Raw genomic sequence first — 27,150 nt, 5'->3', positions numbered from 1 at the left:
ACAGCACCTATATGTTACCATTATACCAATAAAAGGCCAACAAAAAGTAAGATAAGTTTGTATTTTCCATGTTAGGTCTTAAGAGATGCAAAAAAGTGAATAAAAGCTAAAGATTTTCAAGAATTTAGAGCTATAATCTACACTGGTACACAAACACCAGTATAAGCAATAATATGAAATACCACGAGGAAAGAAAAAGATAAAAGCGACTGTATTCACCACATTCGAACTTAAGAGAGGCAAAAAGGTGGTAAAAGATAAAGATTTTCAAGAAAATAATTGTTCTACACATACAAGTAGACTTGATTAGGTTGTTAGCCATTGAGAAGAGAAAAACTCCTATACCTGGACCGTATACCAGTCACAACGCCGCCAGACTACATTTGAAGAACCTAGAGCCACTTTCAGATTTTAGTGACTTCAACAACATTAACAACAAAAAACTCCACTCAAACTAGTTGTGTGTGTAGTTTGTATTAAAATCACACAACTCTACTACTTCCAATAACATTTTGTGATAGCACAACTAACTTAAAGCTGAAAAATGAAACTTGGTTTAGATTTCTTCTCTCAACACAAAAGCATAGGGAAGAGTAGCACCGTTTTTCACCCTAACCATTTCTTGATTTGTTTGTCTCATACAAATATTGCTACAACTAATTATTTTACAAATCTGTATCCTTGCCATTTACTTTTTCACAATCATAATTTGTCTTAGATACAATAAATTCAATTTTTTTAACACTAATGTTAAATAGGTCACTCTACAACAACAACAAAAAAAAAAAAAAAAAAAAATTCACAAATACAATGTATGAGCTGAACTATCGAAGTAATGAAATGCATATACATACCCCCTACCAGACGGACGTTGGTGACAGCTCTTCTTTTCAGCTGGAAATTTTTTGTCTGAATTGTTCTCTCTGTGCGTGGATTTATTAATTAATTAAAATTTATCGTATATAAATGATACTCACATTTGTCGATGACATTCAACGTATTATCCTTTTTATGGGCTAGTTTTTAATATATACAATAAAATAACTAGTTTATAAGAAATATAGTCATATTTTTGTGAAAAAAATTCACATATAACCTCTTAAAAATAATTAATTACTCTTTATAGCTATAGTTTGATAATTATAATTTGTAGTTACATGTTACATGGAGGAGAGAGGCAAGAGAGGGGGAAAAGAGTGGGAGAAAGGTGAATTGTATATGTATATTGGTTAGATAATTGTATATTATACATATGTATTTGTATATATGGAAAGAGAGATTGGAAGAGGGAGGAAAGAGGCGAGCGAGACTAGAAGAGGGTATAGAGAGGCGAGAGAGAGAGAGAGAGGTGAACTGTATATGTATATAATTGTATATTATACAGATGCATTGTATATATGGCAAGCGGGATTGAGGAAAGAAGCGAGCGAGATTGAGAGATCGAGGAAAGAGGCGATTGAGAGAGGGCAAAGTGAGGGAGAGAGGTGAATTGTATATGTATATAGGTTAAATAATTGAAAATTGTACGTATGTATTTGTATATCTTGGTGAATTGTACATATACAAACGCGACTAATCATACAAACTCGAAGTTAGCTCAAGTAATTAATGTATAGTGTTAGTCCAAGTGATAATTATTGCAAACTATAGATATGATGAATAATTAAATAATATAAGTTTACTTAGCCGCGTAATTTTCTCAATTTTATTTACATACAAAATAATTAGTCAAAAGTCACAGGAAGTATGCTATACAATATAGCTCTCCAAAAGTCATAGGAAGTATGCTATACAATATAGCTCTCCAAAAGTCATAGAAAGTATACATTGGTCATACAATATATCTTACTTATAAATGAGCTATTTATTGAATATACATGATAGATACATTCAAAACGTTTAACTTAGTTTAACTAAACATGAAGTATATACTAGTTATTTATTCTCGATCACCTCTAAAATCTCCTAAATCTAGATATGACATCCTCTTGATATTTCAAGTCTTTTGATATATAATTCACTTGAGAGGATTCATGTTTTTGGTATGTCGATTTTAAAAAATAGGACGAAGAAGAATGACAAAGACAAATAAGATGATTCAATCAAAATCACCCTAAATTTTATATATGAAATCCTTTCAATGTTACAAGTCTTTTGATATATAATTTGTTCGAACCAATTCATATATTTATACGTTAAATTTTAAAGGAGGGAGAGGAGGAAGAACCAATTTCAATAATGGAAAAATTACCTAAATTGATAGATTTTAATAAATAATTACTGACTTTAGCAATACTTTTTATTTATTACAATTTATAGTATTACTATGTTAAATCTGCAATATGTATTAAAAGTGAATTATGTATGAAATATATGTGAATTATAATTGTTTTTTAAAATATATAATGTTTGTTTGGTAAAAGTTTGACACATTGTGTTATAAGTGAATTAAAATGTGTGATAAATCAATTATTTATCATTGAAATTTATATTATTATGTGAATAACTTGATAATATTGAATTAAACTTGTATTATAAATGAATTAAAAATGATCAAGTGAAAAAGAAGTATATTATTGCTATAAATGATAAATATTTTGTTATTATAATATATTTATGTAAGTTTCCGTTCAATAATTTTGAAAACTGGGCCAAATCTTTTTATAAAGCAAAGGGCCCAATGGTTACTTCGCATATATTATAGTAAGTTAATATATATATATATAATTTACTTTCCACTGTTTTTCTTACTGGTAATGCTAGAGTTACTCGAACCTCCTGTTCTAGCAATACTAGAAAACAAGCAACAATTCGCACAAAGTTTTTGCAATACTATAAAACAATCAAGAGAAGTTCATAATGACAAAGCAATAGACATTAACTAAGCAATCTTGATCCATATTTAGGTTTTGGAGTCACATCATAACCGTCAATATAGATTGAAGGTATGTGTTTAATCTTAAACCAATCTTCACCTTGAGGTTTGAGGCAGCGTTTCGTTACTAGAGGGCAATTTGATATCTCAAAATGTTGTAGCTTTGATGGAAGTTTTCCCTTAGAAAGTGATTGAAGCTCACGACACATCAAAATGGACAAGGTGTTGAGAGTGGTAAAACTCGAAATCATAGGAATTTCAACAAGTTTAGGACAAGTGCTCGCGGTTAACTCAAGGAGACATGGAAAATCCCCATCCTCCACGCCTGTCCAACTTTCAAGTTTTGGCATTCCAACCATTGTTAGTTTTTCAAGCTTTGGAAATGCAGCTCCTCCTCCTGTTTGGCTCCCCCAATATCTGCAAAAATGATGATCGATCCACCTTACCTCATGCATCTCATAAATTTTAAGACTCTTGAGTGATTGTAGACCTCCAAGAGATGGCAAATAGCTACAATTTGTAGATACGCGGAGAGTGATGCTCAAAATGTTGGGCAAACATGACATCCATGTAGGAAATCTAGAGCCACAGTAGTAAGATACTGTCAACTCTTTGAGGCTCAAATGGGGCTCAAGGCATTCCAATATATCCTCAACTAAGTCGAAATTATTAACTGTATTTTGTTCCCATGTCAAATCCAACTTAGCAAGACGTTTCTTGTACATCTCAACTTCTCTAGCCTCCTCGACACTTGATATCAAATCAAGTCTTGAAATCCAAAGTGACCCATTAAGATCATTGAGATGCTTCAACTCTCCCACACGATACCCTTCATCCTTGCCAACAATGAACCCTTTTAGTGTCTGAAGGCTGGTAAGATTGCCCATTCCAACTGGCATTGAAGTTAGTTGGCAAACAATGTCAAGATCCAAATGGCGCAAATTAATCAACTTGTTGGTGCATTTGGGCAATTCATAGAAATTACAACAACGCTGCAGCTTTAGTATTTGTAAATACCGAAGATTACCTATAGTTTCAGGAAGGCACAGTATACGTGTCCCTGAGACATCAAGATAACGCAGAGATAGAATATCACCGATAGATTCAGGTAATGAGAATATCCTAGTTCCACGCAAATCCAAAATTCTCAAGTGTGGCAGCTTGAAACCATAAGGTATATACTTGATGGAATTACCATTATGATTGGACAATATCAGAGTGCGCAGCTGGCGCAGTTTTACCACAGTTTTAAAGCAGTCTCCTCCTTTTTTTTGAGTGATTAAGAACAAATGTTGAACCTCATTCGTGATGCTAGTCAATTCATCTTCCTGCACCCATGACGACGACCTCAATAATGAATCCGAGGACACAGCTTTGTACATCATCCTTTCTTTCGCAATGTCAAATCCAGATTGCACTATGAAATCCTTATTAACCATGTCCTTGAAATACTCATTCGCCACAACCTCTATTCTCCGCCCAAACTCAAAATCAAAAAATCCTTGTGCAACCCATAATTGGATACATTTATCCTTGTCAAACTCAAAATTAGGAGGCCAGCGAGAGCAAAAACAACGTAATCGTTCAGAAAGCTCCTCCAACTTTAAATGTTGGGATATAATTTTCTCTCCTTCATAAAATCCCAATGTTGTACTTGCCCTAATTGCTATAAAAAGTAGGTATACTCCTCGAAATATTCTGGTTATCTGCATATCAATTTTTTTATTTATTTTTTGACAACAATCGATTTGTTTTCAAACATTCAAAAAAACAGAAAACAATAACCTTCATTGTTTGCGGGTTTTGCATGAGAAGAGAAGAAGGTCTCGAACCATAACATAATCCTCCGGTGCTCGAATAATCATCCTGAATTAAAAAAAAAAAAATCCATATTGCACTTCCTCTGAAATTAAATGTGAGAAAAACAAGCAAAACAAAAACCTTTGGGGGTTTCGATTTGAAGCCACTTTTGAATGTTGAAGAATTATCTATCTTTACATGATGTGTCCATGATTTAGGCATCGAACCATTTTCACTCGTTTCCATCTGCATTACATATATAAAATCATTATATATTTTTATATAATATTGAAAGAAAAAAGTAATTATTACTATATATTACCCTGATGGTTATTGGTAGCTTCATCTTGCCGTGAAAAGCATCAAAATAATAATAATTACTTTTCATTCTCCTACATTATTCATGAATGTCTAGCTGCCTTCTTATTATAGTCGTGGTATTTTAATCAAACACTAAATCATATATATATATATTTATTATTAATATTGAAAGCTATTTTATGATATTGAGTGAAACGATAATTTTGACTTTTACTTTGCTTACAAGTTTGGGTTCTTTTTATACCATTCTTGAGTCCCAAAATTTAAATGACTTGGTCAATAAAAAATTTATACAACTGATTCCAATTTCTTTGAAATTGACGCCGCAAAAATAGTTTCGCATTTAATCATTCAAAATAAATGAAGGAAAAAAAATATAATATCTTAGTACTTCTTATATATGAGAATCTTATTAAATCACTTGCAAATAATTTTGAAAATGTTATAATGCATTAATTTTGTGTTTTTTTGTGTTTAGACGCTACTGTTTGTTAACTACATTGTAAATTTCATGAATCAATATTATTTTATCTATAAATAACATTACACCATGATACCTCATCGTGGATATAGCCCATTAGTTCATTCATAACTTGTGCTGAAACAAAAGGCAACTTTAGTTATGCTGAAACAAAAGGCAACTTTCACATATACTAAATAAAAAATTCATATTTGTATGCTATCGCAAAGTTTGTATAATTGCGCTACATAGCAAATATAGAAATTATATAATTTGCTATACATATACAGTTGAGCAAATTATATAAAACGAAGTGTATAAAACAAGAAAGAGAAAGACACTTGGGCAGAGAACTGTATAAAACGAAGTGTATAAAACGAATTGTATTATTATAAGTGTATAGAACGATTATATACAATTTGAATTTGTATAAAATGAGAAAGAGAGAAAGACAAAAGAGACTTGACAAGGAATATACAATTGAATCGAATTATATAAAACGAGAAAGAGAGAAATTAGATAAAATTTAAAAATTGTATAAAACGAGAAAGAGAGAAAGGCAAAAGAAACTGGGCAGGGGAGTATTTTTATTGTATAATTATAAGTGTATTGAACGAAAATATATGTATTTGCATGTGTATATACAATTTTCTCACGCTTTATACAAACAGAAACACAATTTATACATTTCGCTTCTGTTTGTATAAGTAAGAAAGGTGAGGATGGCGAGCGAGATTTGGGAGAGTGGCGAGCGAGATCTGGAAGAGGGGAGAGAGAGGAACAAGAATATATGTATTTATACAATTTTCTCTGTTTTATACAATTATAAACAATTTTTATACACTTATGTTTATATAAAAAGTGAGGAAGCGAGCGAGAGATTGGAGGAGAGTGGCGAGCGAGATATTTGGGAGAGAGGCGCCTGACAATTTTTCGTAAACGTTTTCTATGGAGCACAATTAAATCAAACCCTAGCTACTCCATTTATTTTAGGTTATTAATTTGCTATTATATACAATTTTCTCGAAAAAAAGAGGAGAAAAAAAATGACATGTATAACACCACAAATTTTAGTATTTTAAATAATTTTAAATAATTAATAATTAACAATTAAATAAATAAATATAAATACATGTCAATAATTAGAATTAGAACTACATATTCCAGCACCACAAAAAATAATATTTTTAAATAAAAAATATTAATCTATCTTATCTATAGCCATAAAAGAAAAAGTGTCACATGTCAACAACAATAAATTTTCAATTTTAAAATTTTACTTTTTTGATAGTTTTAAATTTTGTTAGTTAGTTATTTTCAATTTAAATTTCAAAACCTTAAAAATAATTAAGAGGATTCTTTTAGGATTAGAAATAACCGTTTCTATTCATTTTTAAAAAAAAATATTTAACTCTATCTTTGTCATTTAAATTTATTTAATTATTTCAAATTTTAATATTATTCCAAAACAAATAATCAGCAATTCATTTACGTGTGTGTGATTCCCTTTTTAAATCTCTAATTTATATCTTTTAATTTATCAATTAACTAAATAGAATTAATTAAAAAAATTTATTAAAGAAAAAAATTGTTGTTTTAGAAGACAAGTTAGCTTTTTTACCTAATTAAGATTGTTTGAGTTTATTTTTTATTTTATTTTTAAAAACGCCATAATTTAAAAGAAAAGTTAGTCTTGAATTTTGAGTTTTAAAAAAATTAAATATAGAATTAAAAACTGATTAACCAAACAAAAGACATGTAATTGCATTTATTTATCCTAATTAGTGGGAGTAGTTACATTTATGTAATTGCATTTATCTTTTTAATTTTGATTTACTAGTGGATTCCTAAAATATAGGTTATAGGTGACTGATTGAAAAATTTCTTTCTTTCTTTCTTAAAACTATATAAATCAAATTATTTTCTTTCATGAATAGAAAACTGACAAAAAAAAATATAGGTTATAGGTAACTGATTGCAAGTTCGTTCTGTTCCAATTCAGCTGAAATGTCTTCTAGAAGATCATGAGCCTGGTATGAAAGAGTTTTGACATCTTCAAGCCAAAGTTCCCATGCCAATTGACAGCCTCCACACACTCAATCATCGCCATGATTCTCGAACCAGCTCTTTGCAATTTTCTTACTTCCTGATCAACATTCCAAATCTTTGCCAACTCTTTAAATGCAAAATCGGTTAAGCCTTCAAGGAATATTAAAGCAATTTGTAACCTCTTTCTAAGCTATAGAGCTAACAAAATCCAAAATACAACACCATAGATCCTCTCTTCTTGTTTTTAGATTCTCAAACCCAAAAGAAAATGTGTGCAACTAACCACAACAAGAGGCTATAAAAATAGAAAGAAAAAAAAACTTTCTTTTTTCTTATAAATAATCCAAAAATCAAATCTTTTACTTGTGTTTAGATTCAGAAACTCAAACCCAAAGTGAATACATACCTTAATTAGCTTGTAGATTCAAAAAAGCTATCTCTTGTTCATCAACATTATTCCTTCATCAACTATTTATACCTTCATGCAACAACAACAAAAAATCAAAACTTATTGTTTTTTTAGACAATATACACCATGAAGTACGTAAACATAAAGGAAAATAACAGAGCAAAGTGAAATATGTAACATTTTAAGGGCAAAAAACAGATGAAAAATGTTCATTTTAGCTCACCTGGTTTGCTCTCTGCTACATTACAGCTTCCTAATTCTTCGAATATTACTAAAAACAAAAACAGCTATTTTTTTTACATATTTACCCCTAACAGTAACTATTCCTTTTTTAAATTGTTTCGTACACTTCTTTTTAAAAAAAAAAATAAAAATAAAGTGTCTTTTCTAATTTTTGTGAAATATATATAGTACCACTTATTTTTAATCAAAATCAATATGATATTACTTTTAATTTGTATCGGATGAAATATGTTATAACTGAATTAAAATAAATTTCATCGAACAAAAAACAAGAACATGTGACAAAGAAAGGAATTTGTGTCTCTATAACGTAGTCAAATAAATAAAAAAGAACACATACGAGGACAATGTCCCGTGCATGGCAAGGATATTGTTGGGATCACTAAAGTTTACTTTATTTTTCTCGTCTCATATTAAATTTTGTTGTCCACGTTATTCTTACACATGAATATTTTGATTATATAGATTTTAAAAAATAATTTACAATATATAAAATCTTAGGTTATACTAATCTAACTTTCTTTTAAAAATAAAAATAATAATGAGAAGTCCAAAAGCATACATTGTTGGAGAAACTAACTAATCACATATATTCCTATTCCTATCATATCTAGTATTCTCCCTTAATGTCTTATTTAAGTAATAATTACATACCATATTTCAAGTTAGATATATATATATATATATTTTTTTTTCTTTTGCTATCGGATACACTAAAATAGAAAGAAAGGCGATAAAAAAAGAAAAACAATCGAGATTTTTCTATGTATCCCAAACACATAGGAGTCATCTAATGTGTGTAGGATACCAGATAAGCGAGCGAGATATGAGAGTAGCGAGCAAGATCTCATGTCCATGTTTATATCCCAAATACAATGTGATATCCACTTAGAAACATACCATATATACAATGTATTTAAAATAAATTAAATCTAATTTTTACTTCATATAACCCGAGAGACATTTATTTAAAATCTGGAACGCACTAAATTCTGATAAAATTCATAATATTACAAATTAATGCAATTGTGAAATGACAAATGTTACTTAAACTCCAAAAAAAAAAAAAAAAACAAGATAATATCTATGTCAAAAATGTTCAACAATTAGTATGTATTTATGTGTAACATATATATTCGCAAAAAAATTCGAATGAACCAAGGTTCGTCTCGAAACCAATCTCTTACCTAATAACTCCAGTATTCATAAATATTAAACTAAAATAATTCAAACAAAAGGAAAAAAAATACTTTTAACGGACAAAATCCATAATTTGATAAGGCTGCAAATATGAACCCATAATTCAAATTCATTACATCTCTGTCACAAAGAAGACCTATAGGACGAATGTGGGGAAAAAACTAGATTGTTGGCGAAAAAGCAACACAACCACAAAGTAATAGGCAAATCTAATCACCACCAGCTTTCTGGTAAACATAGGTAAGGCCACATTTACCACAATAGTGCCTATCAAAATGGTTAGCCATGAAGGTTCCAGCGCCACACTCAGCGTTGGGGCACTCCTTACGGAGCCTCTGAACCTTGCCAGAATCATCAACCTTGTAAAACTGGAGCACAGCGAGCTTAACCTTCTTCTTCTTGTGCTTGATCTTCTTAGGCTTAGTGTAAGTCTTCTTCTTACGCTTCTTGGCACCACCACGGAGACGAAGGACAAGGTGGAGGGTGGATTCCTTCTGGATGTTGTAGTCAGCTAGCGTTCGGCCATCCTCAAGCTGCTTTCCCGCGAAAATCAACCTCTGCTGGTCTGGTGGAATGCCTTCCTTGTCCTGAATCTTAGCCTTAACATTGTCAATGGTATCCGATGACTCTACCTCTAAGGTAATAGTCTTGCCCGTTAGGGTCTTCACAAAGATCTGCATTTTTCACCACTTGGTGCGCCCACTGCACAACACAAATGAACAAAAATTCAATATATCAATGACAATGTAAAATATAAATCCTATTTTCTGTTACAAATCAATTCTATTTGCATCGAATTAGTCAATAGACCTATATTTGAAACAAACAAATATGTAAAATATAAATCCTATAAGCACTTACCACTCTCTTTAAGCCAAATCAAACAAAGAACATATTTTTCATCAATCAATCAACTAGGTATCTGTTCCAATGAAAAAAAGGGAGTTCCTCTATTATTACTACATGTCTATTCACGACCAAATCAAACGAGAAACACATATTAACATGAAAAAACAACATTAAAACAATTCTCTGTGAGAAATGAGGTATGCAATACAAATTCTATGTAACTATCAGTACATTCTATCTAAACCCGAATCAAATAAACAAGTAACAACATACAATATAATATTAACTCGTAAAAATCACAAGAAACTATGATATATGATGACAAATGGGATGAGCTATATGAACTCTCTGTAACCATACAATTCTACACCACGACTAAATGGAATAGACTATTATCCTCTATGCACATTTCACTCTATTCAGGCCAAATCAAACAAGGAACAAATTCTACATTCGTCAATCAACTAGGCCTCGGTTTCAATGAAGAAAAATAAGTTCCTCTATAATCACTTCGGTCAATTTTAGCTCAAATAAAAAAGGAGAAACAAGTATTAACATGCAAAAATCACAAGAAACAATGATATATTACAAATGAGGTGAGCTATATGAACTCTCTATGAATATACAATTCTACACTTCTTAAAAACAAAAAAAATGGAATAGACTTTATAAACCCTCTATGCACATTTCACTCTATTCCAGCCAAATCAAATAAAGAACAATTTTTTCAACTAAACAAGAAGCATATACTAGCGTGTATAAATCACATGAAACAATGATATATGACAAGCGGGATGAGCTGTCTGAGCTCTCTATAACTATATAATTTTACACCTTGATTTGAAAAACAAAAAAATTGAACAGACTGAATAGAACCTCTACACACATTTCACTCTATTCCAGCTAATCAGACAAAGAACAATTTTTTTCAACAATCAACAAACCAGGTCACCGTCCCAACAAAGTTTTTTTTTTAAAATTCCTCTATAATTACTTCAGTCAATTCTAGCTCAAATTAAACAAGAAACATATATTAGCGTGTATAACAACGAGAAACAATAATATAAGCTATACGAACTCCCCACAACTATACAATTCTACAACTCGATTAAACAAACAGACTTTATATAAATCCTCGATACATATTTCACTCCAAATTAAACAAAGAACCAATTTTTAATCAATCAATCAACTAGGTCTCTGTTTCAAATTCAAAAAAAATTAAAATTAAGCCCCTCTATAATAATTTCAGTCAATTCTAACTCAAATTAAACTGAGTAACACATACTATCGAGTATAAAATCACGATAAACAAAAAACTCTTAGAAATGAATATGTTATCACATCATTAACCATCCAAGTAATTATACTATCAAACCAAATACACATATAAACAATAAATAATCAAACAAATATGAACAAAAACAGCATCAACATAAACAAATTTGTTAATTAAGAGAAATAGGAACTTACGAATTTGAAGCTGAAGAGTTCCGCTGCACAGAGAATTGAAGGAAGAAGAGGATAAAATGTAGAACTAGGGTTTCTGGAGAATTTATGGGTTCAAAATTGGGCCTTCCATTTGGGCTTGGACCCAATACTGATCCATTGGGTCATTTGCACTATTTGGGCCCTTATCGAGAGGCAAATACAATGTATCGAGAGGCAATTATTGAAACTATAGTTGAATTAAATAATTAGCGATTATACTAGTGTTTTGTGAAGGTTGCTCTTGATTTTTATTACTCTGGACAAATAACTCTTTTACGGGTTATAGAGTTATATTTTTGCATCATAATATTAGACAAATTATATATCATCACTTTAAAGAACTTATGTCCCGTAAAATATACTATACATGTAGTTTAGTGTCTTATGAACATTGTTTTGCCCTCGAGTAGTTGAAATACGCTTGGTAAACCAAAAAAACATAGATTTTTATGGATAAATTGGCACTAACTTGTTTATAAGTTTATCGTGAGCCAAAAGTATTTATTTATAACGTTAAATTATTCGATTAAATTTTTAAAAATATAATGTTAAAACTACACAAATAATCTTAAACGAGTTGATCGTCGATTTTTTATCCTAGAGTTTTTGATTTATGCCCCTTTAATAGTTGAATTATGTTTAGTATAAAATAAATATAAAATAAAATAAATGACAAGCAATTTATTATATTATTTTAATTATTTCTCTCTTTTATATAGCCTTCCTGTTAATATTTTAATAATATTGTTATAAACAATTTGTGTTATAGTGAATCTCTAATTATGTGGAAACCTTGTAGGATATGGTTAGGAGTCTTACTTGGGGACCAAGTAAGGTCTAATTATGTGGAGTGCTTGTAGGATATGGTTAGGAGTCCTACTTGAATACCAAGTAAGGTTTTCCCTATAAATAAAGGGTTTTCCTTCATTGTAAAGAAGAATGGTGAAAGATCTATGAATCATGAATATTCTTCAAGAGGAATACGAAGTCTTTTCTCTTCTCCCTACTTTCTTCTTCTTCTAATTTCATATAGTTTCATAACACGTTATCAGCACGATTGTTCTATTTCTAAAGAATTATGAAGAAGACGAAAAAAGTGCATAAGTTATGCAATAAGATTCTTATATCTTCAAGGTATGATTTATCTTTCTGTTATAATTATCTGTGTGACAGATCTGGAGGTACCATCTAAAGTAAGTATTTAAAGAGATTTGTTGACTTTTTATACGTTTAATTTTAATCGATTGGGAAGAGAATTCCTTAATTTATTTTAATAATTGAATTAGCACAATTAAGTGAAAGGTATGTTTTCAACCTTTATATGAGGTATGTGATCCATTAAGATATATTTATTAACTACTAATGTTGATTATAATAAATCAATATTCTCAATTTTGTGTGTAATTATAATGTACGATCATATTAATGATCATCAAAAGTGATAAAATTATAATTATTTTGAAGGTTTGAGGTTGAGCCTCATTATGGGTAAGACGATAGATTTATCGCACCAAAAGAATAAGACGATGGATTTATGTCCAATCGCAAAAAGAGGGTAAGACATTGGGTTAAAGTCCTGATGCACCATGATGATACGATATTGGGTTCAAGATCCATCAATTTATGACCTAAAACACTTTTATATGGATAAGACATTGAATGTCAGTCTCAATGCACCATATTTGATGATATAATAATGACTAAAGAAAAAACTAATGTGTTTTTGATGAGAAGTCATGAAATTTATTGAATTTGCTTCATTACGTAAAGTCAATATGGTTATAGTGCATAATATGTCTGAAAGAAGACAATTGGTTAAATGATGCACATGAATATGGAATGAGATACTAAGTTATCAAAATTTGATGTACTTAGATGAGAGTGTTCCATTCATGAAGAATGAGAGCCTTTGATAAATGGTAAAAATACAGATCCATTCTTTAGAGTGAATGAGGTGATTAGCCACCATGCTAGACGTGAATTTTCTTGTAATGATTGTTAGCAAGGCAAGCTAATTGTGAGACCATCATAAACGAAAGTTGAGATTGAATTCTCTGCGTTCGAGGAACGTATACAAATATTTGTGGACCTAGTCATCCACCTAGTGGATTGTTTAGACATATAATGGTCCTAATAAATATTTCTTCCATATGGTCTCATGTGTGCCTATTATTATCTCGCAACTTGATGTTTGCAAAAATGTTGGCACAAATAATATGTTACATGCACAATTTTTTTTCCAGATTAATTCATTCAATGATGGGATCATGACTCACCTAAAGGGTGAAGTAATTGAGAAGAAAGAAATCTGAAAATTACTCTTGGATTAGTAAAATTGAAATTTACTCATATAATAGTAAATCAGAAATTTTCTAAAGCAAAAGGCACATGACGTAGTAAACTTGAAGTTTACGAGTACTAATAATTTTATTAGTTGGCATGAATAATTTGGTCATCCAAAGATGTGCATGCTGAGTAATGGACATACATTGAAAAACTAGAAGATTCTTCAAGAATTCTTTACGTTGTTTGCTATCGTGATAAAGTTGATTTGATCAACTAAAGTTGGGACTAAATCCCTAAATTCTGAAAAGTGTAAAAGGTGAATATGGGCCTGTTCACCTATCATGTGATATGATAAAAAAATGCATCAATAAAATAATCACATGTGTGTTTGTTGTCAACTTGCAGTTTGACATTCACAAAATTGTTTGTCCAAGATAATTGAGCTAAAAGCACAATTTTCAGAATATGAAATCAAGATAATTCATCTTGATAATATTGATAAATATATAAGATGATGTGACATTAAATATCTCACATAGTGAATCATTGCTTATGAAAATAAAGTTTCATATGTTGATCTGAAATATGATATTACATACAAACATAATTGTATGAATCAAACCAATAAGTTATGATCAATTTTTCTGTTAATTGATTTATGGTCAGGGACCAATAGTTTTCATCTGATAATTTTGATGTGCAATATATGATTAATGAATATACTATGATGCATAAAGATAGATTCTCCAAAAGATTGAGATATATGTTAGGTTGTCTAACATAAGGGGGAGATTAGAAGCAACACAAAAGTTGTAAATACTCCTATTGAATGTCCCTTAAGGATAAAGTCTATGACATGCATGAAGCATGATAGACTAATCAATTCTAAATAAAATAATCCTTGAAAAAGGGGGAGGATCAAAGAATCAAAATGATCATAATAAGGAGACAATGTGCTCTTGGAGAGCCTACGACATAACACTTTATGAAACCTCATGAGAGGGGTAGCTACCTAAAATAATGAAGTGATGAGATCTCAATAAGTTTTGTCGTATTGTGAATCGATACAAAATGATATATCGTTGACGATATCTTTGATACAATAGCGCGCAATATTGTAAAAGATTATGAGGATATGAATTCTACATCTATTAAAGCATACTTGTATAGAAATAATTATCAAGTGAAAAGTGAAATGATGCATATTGGTAAGCGTAAAGCTTATTTGACTTGCAATCTAGTCACTAGAATATATCATACATTTAATATTGAATGTTATCACTTGACAAAATTAATATGAAAAGTCACGAAGGATTCAAAATCTAAAGTATGTGCAAGTTTTTGGAGAACTTGTTTATAATCTTTGTAAGAATTAAATCGATTCAAAATGCATGAAGCATATACAAATATTGTTGTGCAAGTTGATAACTAGAATTGAAACTCTTGAAGAGTTTTCAAAAGGCAATAGATTATTTGCTTGAAGAAGTTTAAGTAAGGAACTTGCAGAAATCTTTGATCTTGAAGGAAAGATTCATAAAAGTAGATAGAAGAAAACATATTTCGTCAAGGTTTTTCTATACTCATAAGCTCCCAAAAATGGTGATATCAACATGCAAGAGGTATTGTTCAAGTAACATTATTGTTGATTTATTCGCCAAGTCTCTATCAACTACAACTTTCAAGAAGATGATGCACACGCTTGGAAAATAAAGATTCTAGTCTCTGAATTGATGTTATCATAAGGGGGAGTTAATACACGATGCACTCTTTTTCCCTCACAAGGTTTTGTCCCACTGGATTTTCCTTGTAAGGAGGCATCTATAACGTATTATTAGATATGTGTACTCTTTTTCCTTCACTAGATTTTTTTCCCACTGGGTTTTATCTAGTAAGGTTTTAACGAGGCACATAATCTATCGATATTCAAGGGGAGTGTTATAAACAATTTGTGTTATAGTGAATGTCCAATTGTATGGAGTCCTTGTTGGATATGGTTAGGAGTCCTACTTGGGGACCAAGTAAAGTTTTCCCTATACATAAAGGATTTTTCTTCATTGTAAAGAAGAATGGTAAAAGATTATGAATCATGAATATTCTTCAAAAGGAATACGAAGTCTTTTCTCTTCTCCCTATTTCTTTTCTTCTAATTTCATTGATTAAATTTTACAAATTGCAATATGGTCTCCAAAAAAACAATTACATGCTAACTTGTCCGGCAACCGGAAGGCCGGGGAAAAACTGCTGGAAAAAACATCGTATAGTCGGAAAATCAAGAAAGTTTTTGTAGTCTCTTTCTTCAGTGATTTGATGAAAAAACTTCAAAATCTGTAGTGAAAAATTTGAGAATATGGAAAGAGAAATGTGCTTTGAGTGTTTACAGCGTCGAATTCAATCAGATTTCTCTGACCAACTCATCTTCTGCTATGGTGTTTCTAATTCACCTCTTCCCTTTGGTTCTACTGCTATTGTTCAGGTACCATTTACTTAAAAAAAGGAAAAAAGAACAACCCCTTTTGTTATAAGCATAGAAAGATGAGTTCTTTGGATGTTTTTTAGTGATTGTATGAGTTGTTAATTTTGCAGACATCAAGTTCAAATGGAGAAGGGTTGCCTCAGTTTCTGCTGAAGTATATGCCCCTGTGTAAAGATAGTTGCTTGGCTAATTACATGTAAGATTTGTGCTTTTCCTTTTGTATTTCCAATCCCCTGTTGGAAAACAAAAGGAAATTATTGTTTATGTGATGTTTATAGCTTTCGTTGAGCTGAGGGGCTATTGGAAATAGCCCCTCTACCTCTAACATATATGTCCCTTCGTAAAAGATAGGTTCTTGGCTAGTTACATGTAAGATCTTGTGCTTTTCCTTTTGTATTTCCATTCCCCTTTTGGAGAACAAAAGGAAGTTATTTTGTATGTGATGTTTATAGCTTTGGTTGAGCTGAGGGTTTATTGGAAATAGCATCTCTACTTCTTAGGTAGGAGGTAGGCCTCCCTAGTTTTTTCTAATGTATATGCTTCTTTGTAAAGATAGTTTCTTGGCTCATTACATGTGAGGTATTGTGTTTTCCCTTTGCATTTCCAACCCCCTTTTGGAGAAAAAAGAGAACTTTATTATCTATGTGGTGTTTATAGCTATCGTTGAGCTGAGGGAAATAGCCTCTCTACCTACACTCTACCCTCCCTAGTTTCTGTTGACATATAGGCCTCTTCATAAAGATGGTTTCTTGGCTAAAATTACATGTATGATCTTTTGTTTTCCTTTGCATTTCCCACCCCACTTGGGAGAAAAAAAGGGGAAGTTATTATCTATGTGAAAGCAAAGAAAGAAAAAGAACCTTAAGGGGTGTTTGACCATGAATAGTGTTCCCACTTACTCTCCACGTGTGACTCAAACTCCTCAACCCACTGGTCGATGGTGGAGGTGCTAAACCACTTGAGCAAGCCTCACTTATCAAGAGGAAGCAAAAAGAAACTAAAAAGACAACTTGTACATTTTTGATACATAGTGGTCCCAATTGATCTTATACAACTTGCTGCCCTTCTGTGTAGTGATCAACATTATTTGGAAGATTTTGAAGCCAGAACGAATAGTGGCAGTGGGTGTGAAGTCCCGGTGGCGATTGATCAGGTTAAAACTGAGGTCAGTGTTGGACTTTCCAGTGATAAAACTTCTTCTTTAGAAACTAGATCATCTGAATGTGAAGATTTGCAGAATGGTGGCAGACATCAATCCCTATATGGCTTAGCCTGTCAAAATGTGACCTGTAACTTTTCTGGTACATTTTCTTGCTTTAGGACACTGTCTGCCCTGGCTCCAGTTGCTCGGATTGGGATTTCTTCATCTTCATTTGTTGAAGGTATTGTTTCAGAGTTCTTGTCTGGATCACTTGAAGATCATGTTTTAAATTCTCTTACTCTCATGATAGAAGGTAAAAGATCAGGATTGGAGAGTGTGAACTTTCTTAGTTTAGTGGGGATCCCATCATTTGGTGAAGAACAACTTCCTGGCTGCATAAGGCATCCAAACATTTCTCCAACTTTGGGAATGCTAAAAAATTCTGGTCAACTTAATTTGTTGCTTCCAAAAATGCCACATACCTTGGAAAACATTCTTCACTTTAGCCCTGGTGCCTTAAAGTCTGACTGGCATATGCGGTATTTACTCTTCCAGATACTATCAGGATTAGCATACATGCATGGTTTAGGTGTTTTCCATGGTAATGTCTGTCCATCCAATATATCATTGGTTGATTCCTTATGGTGTTGGCTACCCATTTGTAGTAAGTTCCTCCAGAGTTCTGTTTCAATTTCCAAAATAGAGGGTAGTTGTGATTCAGGAGTTAGTTGCTGTTTTGATGGGTGCCCTTTACAAGGTCTTTATGCTGATCTAAGCCTCTCCCAGTCTACAGATTGGTATTCTAGCTTTAAACTTTGGTGGAGGGGTGAAATAAGTAACTTCGAATATCTGTTACTCTTAAACCAATTAGCCGGGAGAAGATGGGGTGATAACACCTTTTATATTGTAATGCCATGGGTCATAGATTTTAGTGTGAAACCTGATGAGAATAATGACACTGGATGGAGAGATTTAACTAAAAGCAAGTGGCGGCTGGCAAAGGGTGACGAGCAATTGGACTTCACATATTCGACATCTGAAATTCCTCATCATATATCAGATGAGTGCCTGTCTGAGCTGGCTGTCTGCAGTTATAAGGCAAGGAGGTTGCCTTTGGCTGTTCTGAGGATGGCTGTTCGTTCAGTTTATGAACCTAATGAATATCCTTCTACTATGCAAAGACTATATCAATGGACACCAGATGAGTGCATTCCGGAATTTTTTTGTGATCCCCAGATATTTTATTCTATACATTCTGGGATGTCTGATTTAGCTGTGCCTTCATGGGCTGGAACCCCTGAGGAGTTCATCAAGTTGCACAGAGATGCTTTAGAAAGCGATAGGGTATCACACCAACTACATCATTGGATTGACATCACTTTTGGCTACAAATTGTGCGGTGATGCTGCTGTTGCTGCCAAAAATGTTATGCTGCCCTCATCTGCTCCTACAAAACCGAAGTCAGTGGGCCGCCGCCAACTCTTTACTAAACCACATCCTCCTCGGCGGCTGGCCAAGACCAGTGAAGCAGAAATGAATCAGTTCTCTACAAGTGATTTGACTGAGCATGCTCTGCCTTTTGAAACTTCATTCTTGTATGAATTAGAACAAGCAGCTGTGTTTTCTGAGCATGCACCTCGTTTGGATCCTATCTACAACTTGCATCCAGATGTTCATGAAGAGCTTGACTCACCTGGGAAAGGCCTATCAACTAAAACATTAGATAATATTATGTCCAGAAAAACTGGCTCTAGCACCAATTCTGTTATGCCATCTGCTATTGATGTTAATTACCTTATCAGGAATATTGAAGTGGGTGATGATGTATCTGTGGGATATCAAGCACTATTACTTTGGAAGCAGAAATGTTCCCATTCACACATTTATTCCAAAGATTTTGCTAATGATATCTTTGCAGTTGGCTGTATCTTAGCAGAACTCCACTTGAGTAGGCCACTTTTTGATCCAACCTCTATGGCTGTGTACTTAGAGAGTGGTGTCTTACCTTCTTTAGTACAACAGCTTCCCCCTGACGCTCAAGTTGTTGTTGAATCCTGCATCCAAAAGGATTGGAGGAGGTATAGTTCTGTATTCACTTTTCCATCTTTTAAAAGCTTGCATTTTTGCTACTTCCTGAACTCCTTATTTAGTGTCGATATCTGCAGAAGAGAAGGAACCATCCAAAACTAACTGTTCTTTTTTTTCTTTAATTAGGAGGCCTACTGCCAAATGTCTTTTGGACTCTCCTTATTTTCTAGCAACAATCAAGTCATCCTATTTGTTTCTTGCCCCCCTTCAACTTATAGCAAAAGATGAATCACGACTTCATTATGCTGCAGCTTTTGCTCAACAGGGAGCCTTGAAAGCAATGGGAACATTTGCTGCCGAAATGTGTGCTCCTAACTGTTTGAAATTAGTCTTGAATCCTTTATCAGATTCGGAAGCTGAATGGGGTTGCATAGTACTTACAGAATTTTTGAGGTGTCTAGATCCAGAAGCTGTAAAGAAGCTAGTCGTACCTGCTATCCAGAAGATTCTTCAGGTTAACTACTGTCTAAATATGTGATCTGTCTATCTCCTCGGCTTTTGCTTCTGAAACCTACTGTATGTTTCTTACTATCAGGGGACTGGTCCTTCATATTTGAAGGTGTCTCTTCTCCAAGGTTCCTTTGTGCTGGATATATGGAACAAGATTGGTAAACAAGCATATGTGGAGACAATACACCCATTTGTGGTATTAAACTTACACGGTACTCCTTGCAAGAACTCTGCTGCTGCTGCTTCTGTCCTGTTGATTGGGTCTAGTGAGGAACTTGGTATTCCAATTACTGTTCATCAGGTTGTAGTCGACCACTTTTCCCCTCCCCTGTATATCTTTGATAGGTGGAAGTACCTACACTTAATGTGAATTTGTTGAAAGGTTATTCTCATGTTGTATGACTGACATTTTGGTTTCTTGCCAGACAATTTTACCTCTCCTTCACTGCTTTGGCAAAGGGCTCAGTGATGATGGAATTGATGTCTTAGTTAGAATTGGTAATGATAAATTCAGTAGTGTAGACCTTTGTTCTGATTCACAAATTATGCTTCTGATTTGCAACCTAACTAGATGTTTCTTATCTTTCAGGTAGTCTTTTTGGAGAAGATTTCATAGTCAAACAGATTCTACCATTACTAAGAATTGTCATCACTTCGTGCATTGACAATTCATTTGCAAATAAGCATGAAACTGCACAGAGTTGGAGTGCTTTGGCCCTAATTGACACTCTAATGACTTTAGATGGTCTCACTGCTTCCTTGACCCGGGAGGTGCTTGTTAAGGAGCTTGTTGAAGTATGAAATTCAATTTTCACTTCCAATTAATTTTAATTTCACTAAAATTTCACTCACTTTCCAGTTAGTAATGTGTTGAAATACTTATGTAGGATGGAAAATTCTTATATCTGCAAGTTCTCATGCAGACCAACTTAGGAATTCAGGTGTTCGAGGTATCTCCACTTCTCTTCCAATTTTTCTCTTGGGATCTGTTCTTTCTTAACCTCTGGTACAAACCTGCACTTTCTTAAACTAGTGAGCTACATTTGATGAAATAAAATTGTATAGAGAATACTTTCCAGATTTTATGTCCCAAATTATAGAACTCACTCCCTATGATCATGTTTAGCTCTCAAACATTTCCTTATGCCCATTACTTTTGGACCAAATAATACAACAATCGTGCTCCTGCTAGCATCAGAAATACTCATCTCCCTGGATTTTTGAACACAGTGAATGTTCAGGTCAAGCTTTTAGAAGATCTTGTATATGGATTTTTAATGTCCTTAGCTGTCATGATTTTGTATCGAGCTTCCTACTTTAAAAGCTAATAGTATTGAACTTCCGTAGTACATTTTTCTGAGAGAAGTGACACTGTGATACTCTCTGTGTTTTATTGGCAATATAGGGAGCATGGTTACTAAAGTTACAAAATCCTCCCTTAGTTATGGTCTATATTTTTTGCGGTTATAGAGAACTATGAAAGGTTTTTTTCTATTCTTAGAAATATCTGGAGGTTCAAGTGAAAATTCCAGACTCTTTCTTTATTTCTTGATGTTTTATGCTTGTTATCTATGTAGATGATGGTATTCTTTTGCATGCAAGGGTGCTGCAAGGAATCTGCTAGCTCTTTGCCAGCAAATTGGATCAGACTTAACAGCGTTGCACGTCCTTCCAAAACTCAGGAAACTTTTTGATGAGCTTGCCTTCTCCCAGGAGAAAGCAGGTCATTCTAGCATCAAGGGAGGAAGCCTTCGAGGTCCCAATACCAAGAAGGAAGATGAGAACAAAATTACAAGCCGTTTGGACCTTGTGTGGGTCTCGTTTTTGTTTTTGGATAGGATTCCCTCGTCTTATTATTTTTCTTATTTATTTATGAGCTTTATTGTATGTAGGATGCTTTTATATCCATCATTTGCATCTCTTCTTGGTATAGAGAAGCTTCGCCAATGTTGTGCCACATGGTTGCTACTAGAGCAGTTTCTTCTACGCCGTTATAATTGGAAGGTTTGTTTCCTAATACTTCCTGGAATAAGATTTTAAGTTGGAGAGGAACAAATTCTATATGCTACACATTAACATGCCAACTTTGGTAATAAGTAATGACTGCCTCAAATGGTTATCAAAATCAAGATGGAATACTAAAATAGACTCTAGGGTGCCGCGTCACACAATCAATTTGACAAATAAGAAATATGAAACTAGCTTAAGCTCATAGATCAATTGAGTATTCTCAGGAGATCCATTCCATCAGGTAAAGCTCATCCGAAGTGACCTAGAGCCCGTTTGGATTGACTGTTTTAAGCTAAAAATAGCTTTTAAGCACTTTTGGAGTGTTTGAGTAAGTGAAAAAAGTGCTTATAAACACGTAATTCTAATCTATGGCTTTTGGCTTATAAGTCAAAAGATGAAAAGCCAATCCAAACAGGCTCTTGATTCGGAGCAAGACCCAATGACTTAAATATAGCATGTGTAGAACTATATATTTTTCTTTGTAGCACCATGGGTGCTCTTTTGCATTAAAAAATTATTACCTTTACAAAAAAAAAACTATATCTTTTCCCTTGCATGCCCTTTATCGTTGTTTGTCAATTTCTGAAATGTCATGATTCAGTGGGAATCCACAGGGGAATCTTCTCGAAGTGGTCCATCTAGTATATATGCTAGAAAGCCGACTCATGGTGAGAGCTTAACATCTAAACATACTCCAGATACGTTGCTGAATGGGTTAGGGTGGTCAACGCCTCAATCACAAGGAGAAAAGGGTGCCAAACCTCCTATGATCAACAGACATCCGTCCAGTCAACATCAGGATTCTGCTGATAGGAATGCAAGAGGCTCAGATTTTAGCAGGATTGAGCCCTGGTATTGGTTCCCCAGTCCAGCTGCTAATTGGAGTGGCCCTGATTTTATTGGCCGTCCTGGTGGTTCAAAGGATGAACTTCCATGGAAAATCAAAGCATCAGTTCTGCACTCTGTTAGAGCACATCAAGGATTGCTAAGGTCTATAGCAGTCTGCCAAGATGAATGCAATCTTTTCACTGCTGGAGTTGCTCCAGGATTCAAAGGAACTGTTCAAAAGTGGGAGTTGTCAAGAATTGATTCTGTATCTGGTTATTATGGCCATGAGGAGGTGTGCTAATCTATCTGTTGTTTGTTACATTATTCTTTTTTTCGAACTCATTTTCCTGTTTTGCTATCAAGTTGGGGGCATTCATCATAATGTTGTGCCTAGCAACTTGTTATCTTCTTGTTGTTCTTTGTGAGACGAATTGAACATGATACTTACCTAGCATGAGTTGGTTCTGTACCTTGAAACTACATTCTAATAAATTCTCTAATAATTATAGTATTTACTAGTGAAAGTTCTATTCATTTATTTGTCTCTCCCTTACAGGTTGTGAACGACATTTCTCTTTTGGCATCAAGTGGAAGGGTAGCTTCCTGTGATGGGACAGTACATGTATGGAATGGCCAAACGGGGAAGCTGATATCTGTGTTTGCTGAGTTTTCTACGAGTTCTGTGCATCATACAAGCTCTTTACCAAAAGCTTCAAAGTTGAATGTGGAACAGGCTAATATGCTACATTTTAATCCATTGTCCGGTGGAATATTGAACACTGATGGTAATTTATACACTAGTATGTATTACTCAGAATATCTGGACAATATTGTAGTGGGTACTGGAAATGGATCTCTCAGGTCAGTGCTTTCTGGAGTTGTGTTAGATTTAAATTGATTCTGATACATCTCTTACTTGGTTTATTTGGTCGTCTACTTTGTATCCAGATTCATTGATGTCAGACAAGGTCAAAAACTTCATTTATGGAGGACTGAAGCAACTGAATCCAATTTTCCTTCTCTCATATCATCTATATGCTCAAGTGCTTCGACCAAACAGCAATGCGGAAATCCTCAATATCCATCTTGGGTTGCTGCTGGACAAAGTTCTGGGCATTGCAGGTTATTTGATGTGAGGAGTGGCAAAATTATTTCCTCATGGCAAGCTCATGATGGTTTTGTCACTAAGGTAAGAGTTGACTTTTGCTTCCAGTAGATTGAAATAAAAGGTTCTACTTACTCCGGTGTCTTTGCTTCCTCGCTGCCTGCAGATAGCCACATCGGAAGAGCATTTGCTGGTTTCAAGCTCTCATGACCGCACCTTAAAGATTTGGGACTTGAGAAGGTCACTTTGGTGTTATACATTTATTCTTAAGCTTAGCAATATGGAGAAACTAAGCTCCCACAAAATGGGGATAGTAAGATTAGGCTCATCCTCTCCTGGCTAGATAATGCGACATCTTATCTGTGACTACAACCTTGTAGATAAGCATATATATAGTTTGTTTATCCAGAGTGGAAATTGCTGCATAGCTAAATTCATTCAACAGTAATTTATCTCTAGTAAACTGCATAGCTTAAATTCATCGAACAATAACTCATTTCCAGTAAAAGTTGTTGCACTCTACTCTTGATAGTGTACTCAAGGCATATGATAATATGGTCTGTGTTTCAATTCCATATCCTTTTTTCTAAGTTATCATTGAGAAAGTTTCAGGTTTGAGATAACCAAACGTCTTATTTTCTGCCCGTCACAAAGCCAACCATGCACGATAATAAGTTAGTGGCTGTCTATTATAAATTTAGTATATATGTGCAGATCCGTGATAAATTTGTTGAGTGTTTTATCAAGTGATTTAGTTTAAAAATCTCAACTATAAAGGATTCTTTTCCTCCTGCATATCAGAGATGAAACCCACAAGGGGATTACGGAACAAATTTAATTGCACAATCTGGCATTCCTTGGTCTTTGTGATGTTTACTCAATGCCATTACTGAGCTTTTTGTTGTTTGAGATTTTTTTTTCATTTCCTTACTTTATTTTATATCGCAGAAATTGGAAATCAAAACCCTTGGCTTCTAGAGGTCACACTGATGGTGTTTCTGATTTCTCCATTTGGGGGCAATATGTGATTTCAATTTTCCGCAGTAAAATTGGGCTTTCTTCTTTGGCCTGTTCTTCTGATGAAGTAAGTATCCTTGCCTGTATCTTTTCACTTTTTACACACTTCTGTTCTACTTCCGCAGATGTTTGTATATTCTGTCTGCTTGCACAGAAGATAGTATCTTATTAGTATAACCGAGATATTCCTATAGAATCTAGAATCTGCTTTTGGTGCCTAATTACTGATTGTCAGACAACTTACCATGTATTGCAGCACCATATTAATTCTGTTAAGATAGATGTACGAAGGATATGAAATGCCATTTGCATAGGTGAATAAATATAAAAGGGAAAATTTTGAGATGGTGACATTGTTCTCCGAGTTTAACATCTTAGCTGCGTGTATAGACCTAATATAGAAGTTAGATCTTCTATTTTGTTTCGTAGGCTCCTTTGTGCACGAGGAGTGCACTATTAAAATATTTATAGGATGAGAGTTGGAGTGTTCTCTTTTCAGAATGAACTCTAATCATATGACCATTAGAAAACGAGAGATTGACCGTTTACACAGTATTACTATTTATTAGTTGAATGTTTTCTAGAGGTTGTCGTTAAGTAGCAGAGCATACCCTTCTCTGGTCACTATTTTCGTGCAAACATAGCTTATGAAAAGTATACTAGCTGCAGAATATGGTAAACCGAGGACACGACACATGATATTCGGGTTTAGATGCACTTCACGTGTACAAAACAAGCTAGGGAGAAAGCTTGGTACGCTTAAATTGGGAGGAGAGTAGAGGATTGAGCCTGACACCCTAGAGTTTCGAACATCTGCCCAACTAGAGCTAGATGAGAAGTCCACATCTGATTTCTATTACATTTTGTTATCAAAAACTTCTTTTAGCAGTTATTCTGTGGACTTTGGTGGCTCATTTTCAAAGTTTGTTCCTTGCCTCTGGAAAACAATGCTTAAGAATCACTACTTGTTTTACTGGTTGTAATTTGCATCTTACTGGCTTTTAAACAAAACGTGGCCAGGACGTTCAGCAACTTGTCGCGCCTCAGTATCTCTACATGGGTGATCGTGAATCAAAGAACGTGTCTGTTTTATCAAGTATCAGTGTTTTACCTTTTTCGCGGCTCTTTGTTGTTGGAACAGAAGATGGTCACTTGAAGATCTGTTGCTAGCTTGCTTCTGTCCTGGAAAATCTCTTTGCCTTCCAATTTTCCTAATTTATTTTGTATTAATTGTTTCATTTAAGTTGGTTGTTATCAAATTGGACATTCTTTATGGTGTTTCCTCATACTTGCGGAGGATATAATGAACTTGAAATGTCACTTACGTAACTTTCTTTTCGTTATTTGCCTCATTTTAAAGAAATTTGAGTTTTCTAGTACCTGGTAAAAGAGACAGTAACTATTTCATATATTGTTCAGGATTGTCAGCAATACCTAAAGTAAGGCTCAAAACGTGTTGAGCGCTTTACTTTGCTGAACGTGTTGTTCATGGTCATACCGAGGTTTTAAGGCATAATATTTTTGTTTTATCGTAAAAAAATATATACTTGTCATTCATGATTATAATTTATTATATTAGTTTTAGAAACTCGACTCTCAGAAAAATATTTGATGTTAGGTGGTGGTTGTTGGGTTTTATTTGGTGGGGTTTTTAATTGTTTAGTTGTACTTTACAAAATCAAAAGTGAAAATGATGTTTTAACTTTGTGTACACTATATTTATTATAAAATATTTAAACCTATTTCTACCTACCAAATCTTAATATACAACATATTTTTTGTAACATATTTAATTCATACAAAAAAAAAATTTCACCATTTGGGTCCCAAATCCAATCACAATTTTTTTTATATAGTTATTATTATTATAATATGAGAGGGTGATTTTTTTAAGATAAATTATGCAAATTCATGCATTATTCCTAATTATTTAATTCATTATTAAATTTGATCAAGAAAGGTGCCAAAAGTTTAAGGTAATATTTTATTTCAAACCATTGATGTTTTAAAAATAAATAAATGGGGGTTCTCAAAATATTATATTTGAGAATAAAC

At 33.3% G+C, this 27,150-nt stretch overlaps 3 protein-coding genes across 7 annotated transcripts; 1 reads left to right on the top strand and 2 right to left on the bottom strand.

The window, feature by feature from the left end:
• Positions 1-2,810: 2,810 nt before the first annotated feature.
• Positions 2,811-5,196, bottom strand: LOC101259727 (putative disease resistance protein RGA3). The gene is made up of 4 exons (XM_004253107.5): positions 4,998-5,196; positions 4,817-4,921; positions 4,661-4,741; positions 2,811-4,581 (listed from the first exon to the last, which is right to left on the bottom strand). Exons 1-4 carry the CDS (start codon positions 5,061-5,063, stop codon positions 2,878-2,880), a joined length of 1,956 nt encoding a protein of 651 aa, XP_004253155.3. The 5' UTR covers positions 5,064-5,196; the 3' UTR covers positions 2,811-2,877.
• A 4,211-nt stretch (positions 5,197-9,407) lies between these two features.
• LOC101248858 (ubiquitin-ribosomal protein eS31 fusion protein-like) lies at positions 9,408-11,738 on the bottom strand. 2 transcript variants are annotated; one of them, XM_004252902.5, is made up of 3 exons: positions 11,680-11,727; positions 10,219-10,279; positions 9,408-10,059 (listed from the first exon to the last, which is right to left on the bottom strand). In XM_004252902.5, the coding sequence occupies exon 3, from the start codon at positions 10,035-10,037 to the stop codon at positions 9,567-9,569; it is 471 nt and encodes a 156-aa protein (XP_004252950.1). In that variant the 5' UTR covers positions 10,038-10,059; positions 10,219-10,279; positions 11,680-11,727; the 3' UTR covers positions 9,408-9,566. The 2 variants fall into 2 exon arrangements, with proteins under 2 accessions (XP_004252950.1, XP_004252949.1); XM_004252901.5 differs by lacking the exon at positions 10,219-10,279 and having other exon boundaries at positions 11,680-11,738.
• Positions 11,739-16,046: 4,308 nt separating this feature from the next.
• Positions 16,047-26,474, top strand: LOC101260031 (protein GFS12). Of its 4 annotated transcripts, none has more exons than XM_010316427.4 (17): positions 16,047-16,456; positions 16,567-16,652; positions 17,531-17,621; positions 17,777-19,675; positions 19,812-20,139; positions 20,221-20,436; positions 20,561-20,633; positions 20,725-20,930; positions 21,023-21,085; positions 21,738-21,946; positions 22,028-22,139; positions 22,747-23,265; positions 23,530-23,834; positions 23,922-24,162; positions 24,245-24,318; positions 25,027-25,162; positions 26,116-26,474. In XM_010316427.4, the coding sequence occupies exons 4-17, from the start codon at positions 17,901-17,903 to the stop codon at positions 26,263-26,265; spliced, it is 4,407 nt and encodes a 1,468-aa protein (XP_010314729.2). In that variant the 5' UTR covers positions 16,047-16,456; positions 16,567-16,652; positions 17,531-17,621; positions 17,777-17,900; the 3' UTR covers positions 26,266-26,474. The 4 variants fall into 4 exon arrangements, 3 of the variants coding, with proteins under 3 accessions (XP_010314729.2, XP_004253156.2, XP_010314727.2); XM_010316425.4 differs by having other exon boundaries at positions 16,149-16,456; positions 17,694-19,675; XR_003244824.2 differs by having other exon boundaries at positions 17,531-19,675; positions 24,245-24,391.
• Positions 26,475-27,150: the final 676 nt, after the last annotated feature.

The sequence above is a fragment of the Solanum lycopersicum genome, chromosome 12 (assembly GCF_036512215.1).
Source record: "Solanum lycopersicum chromosome 12, SLM_r2.1".
Lineage (NCBI taxonomy): Eukaryota > Viridiplantae > Streptophyta > Magnoliopsida > Solanales > Solanaceae > Solanum > Solanum lycopersicum.
The sequence above is the reverse complement of the archived record's forward strand: the minus strand, read 5'-3'. Positions and strand labels throughout refer to the sequence as shown.

Excerpts from the sequence above, each read along its gene's own strand:
- LOC101259727 (XM_004253107.5), bottom strand. The coding sequence starts at position 5,063 with ATGAAAAGTAATTATTATTATTTTGATGCTTTTCACGGCAAGATGAAG. Across the intron at positions 4,922-4,997 it reads AGCTACCAATAACCATCAGG|ATGGAAACGAGTGAAAATGG; the intron begins GTAATATATAGT and ends TATGTAATGCAG. Across the intron at positions 4,742-4,816 it reads TCAAATCGAAACCCCCAAAG|GATGATTATTCGAGCACCGG; the intron begins GTTTTTGTTTTG and ends TTTTTAATTCAG.
- LOC101248858 (XM_004252901.5), bottom strand. The coding sequence starts at position 10,037 with ATGCAGATCTTTGTGAAGACCCTAACGGGCAAGACTATTACCTTAGAG.
- LOC101260031 (XM_004253108.5), top strand. The coding sequence starts at position 16,331 with ATGGAAAGAGAAATGTGCTTTGAGTGTTTACAGCGTCGAATTCAATCA. Across the intron at positions 20,634-20,724 it reads TGATGTCTTAGTTAGAATTG|GTAGTCTTTTTGGAGAAGAT; the intron begins GTAATGATAAAT and ends CTTATCTTTCAG. Across the intron at positions 21,947-22,027 it reads ACAAGCCGTTTGGACCTTGT|GATGCTTTTATATCCATCAT; the intron begins GTGGGTCTCGTT and ends TATTGTATGTAG.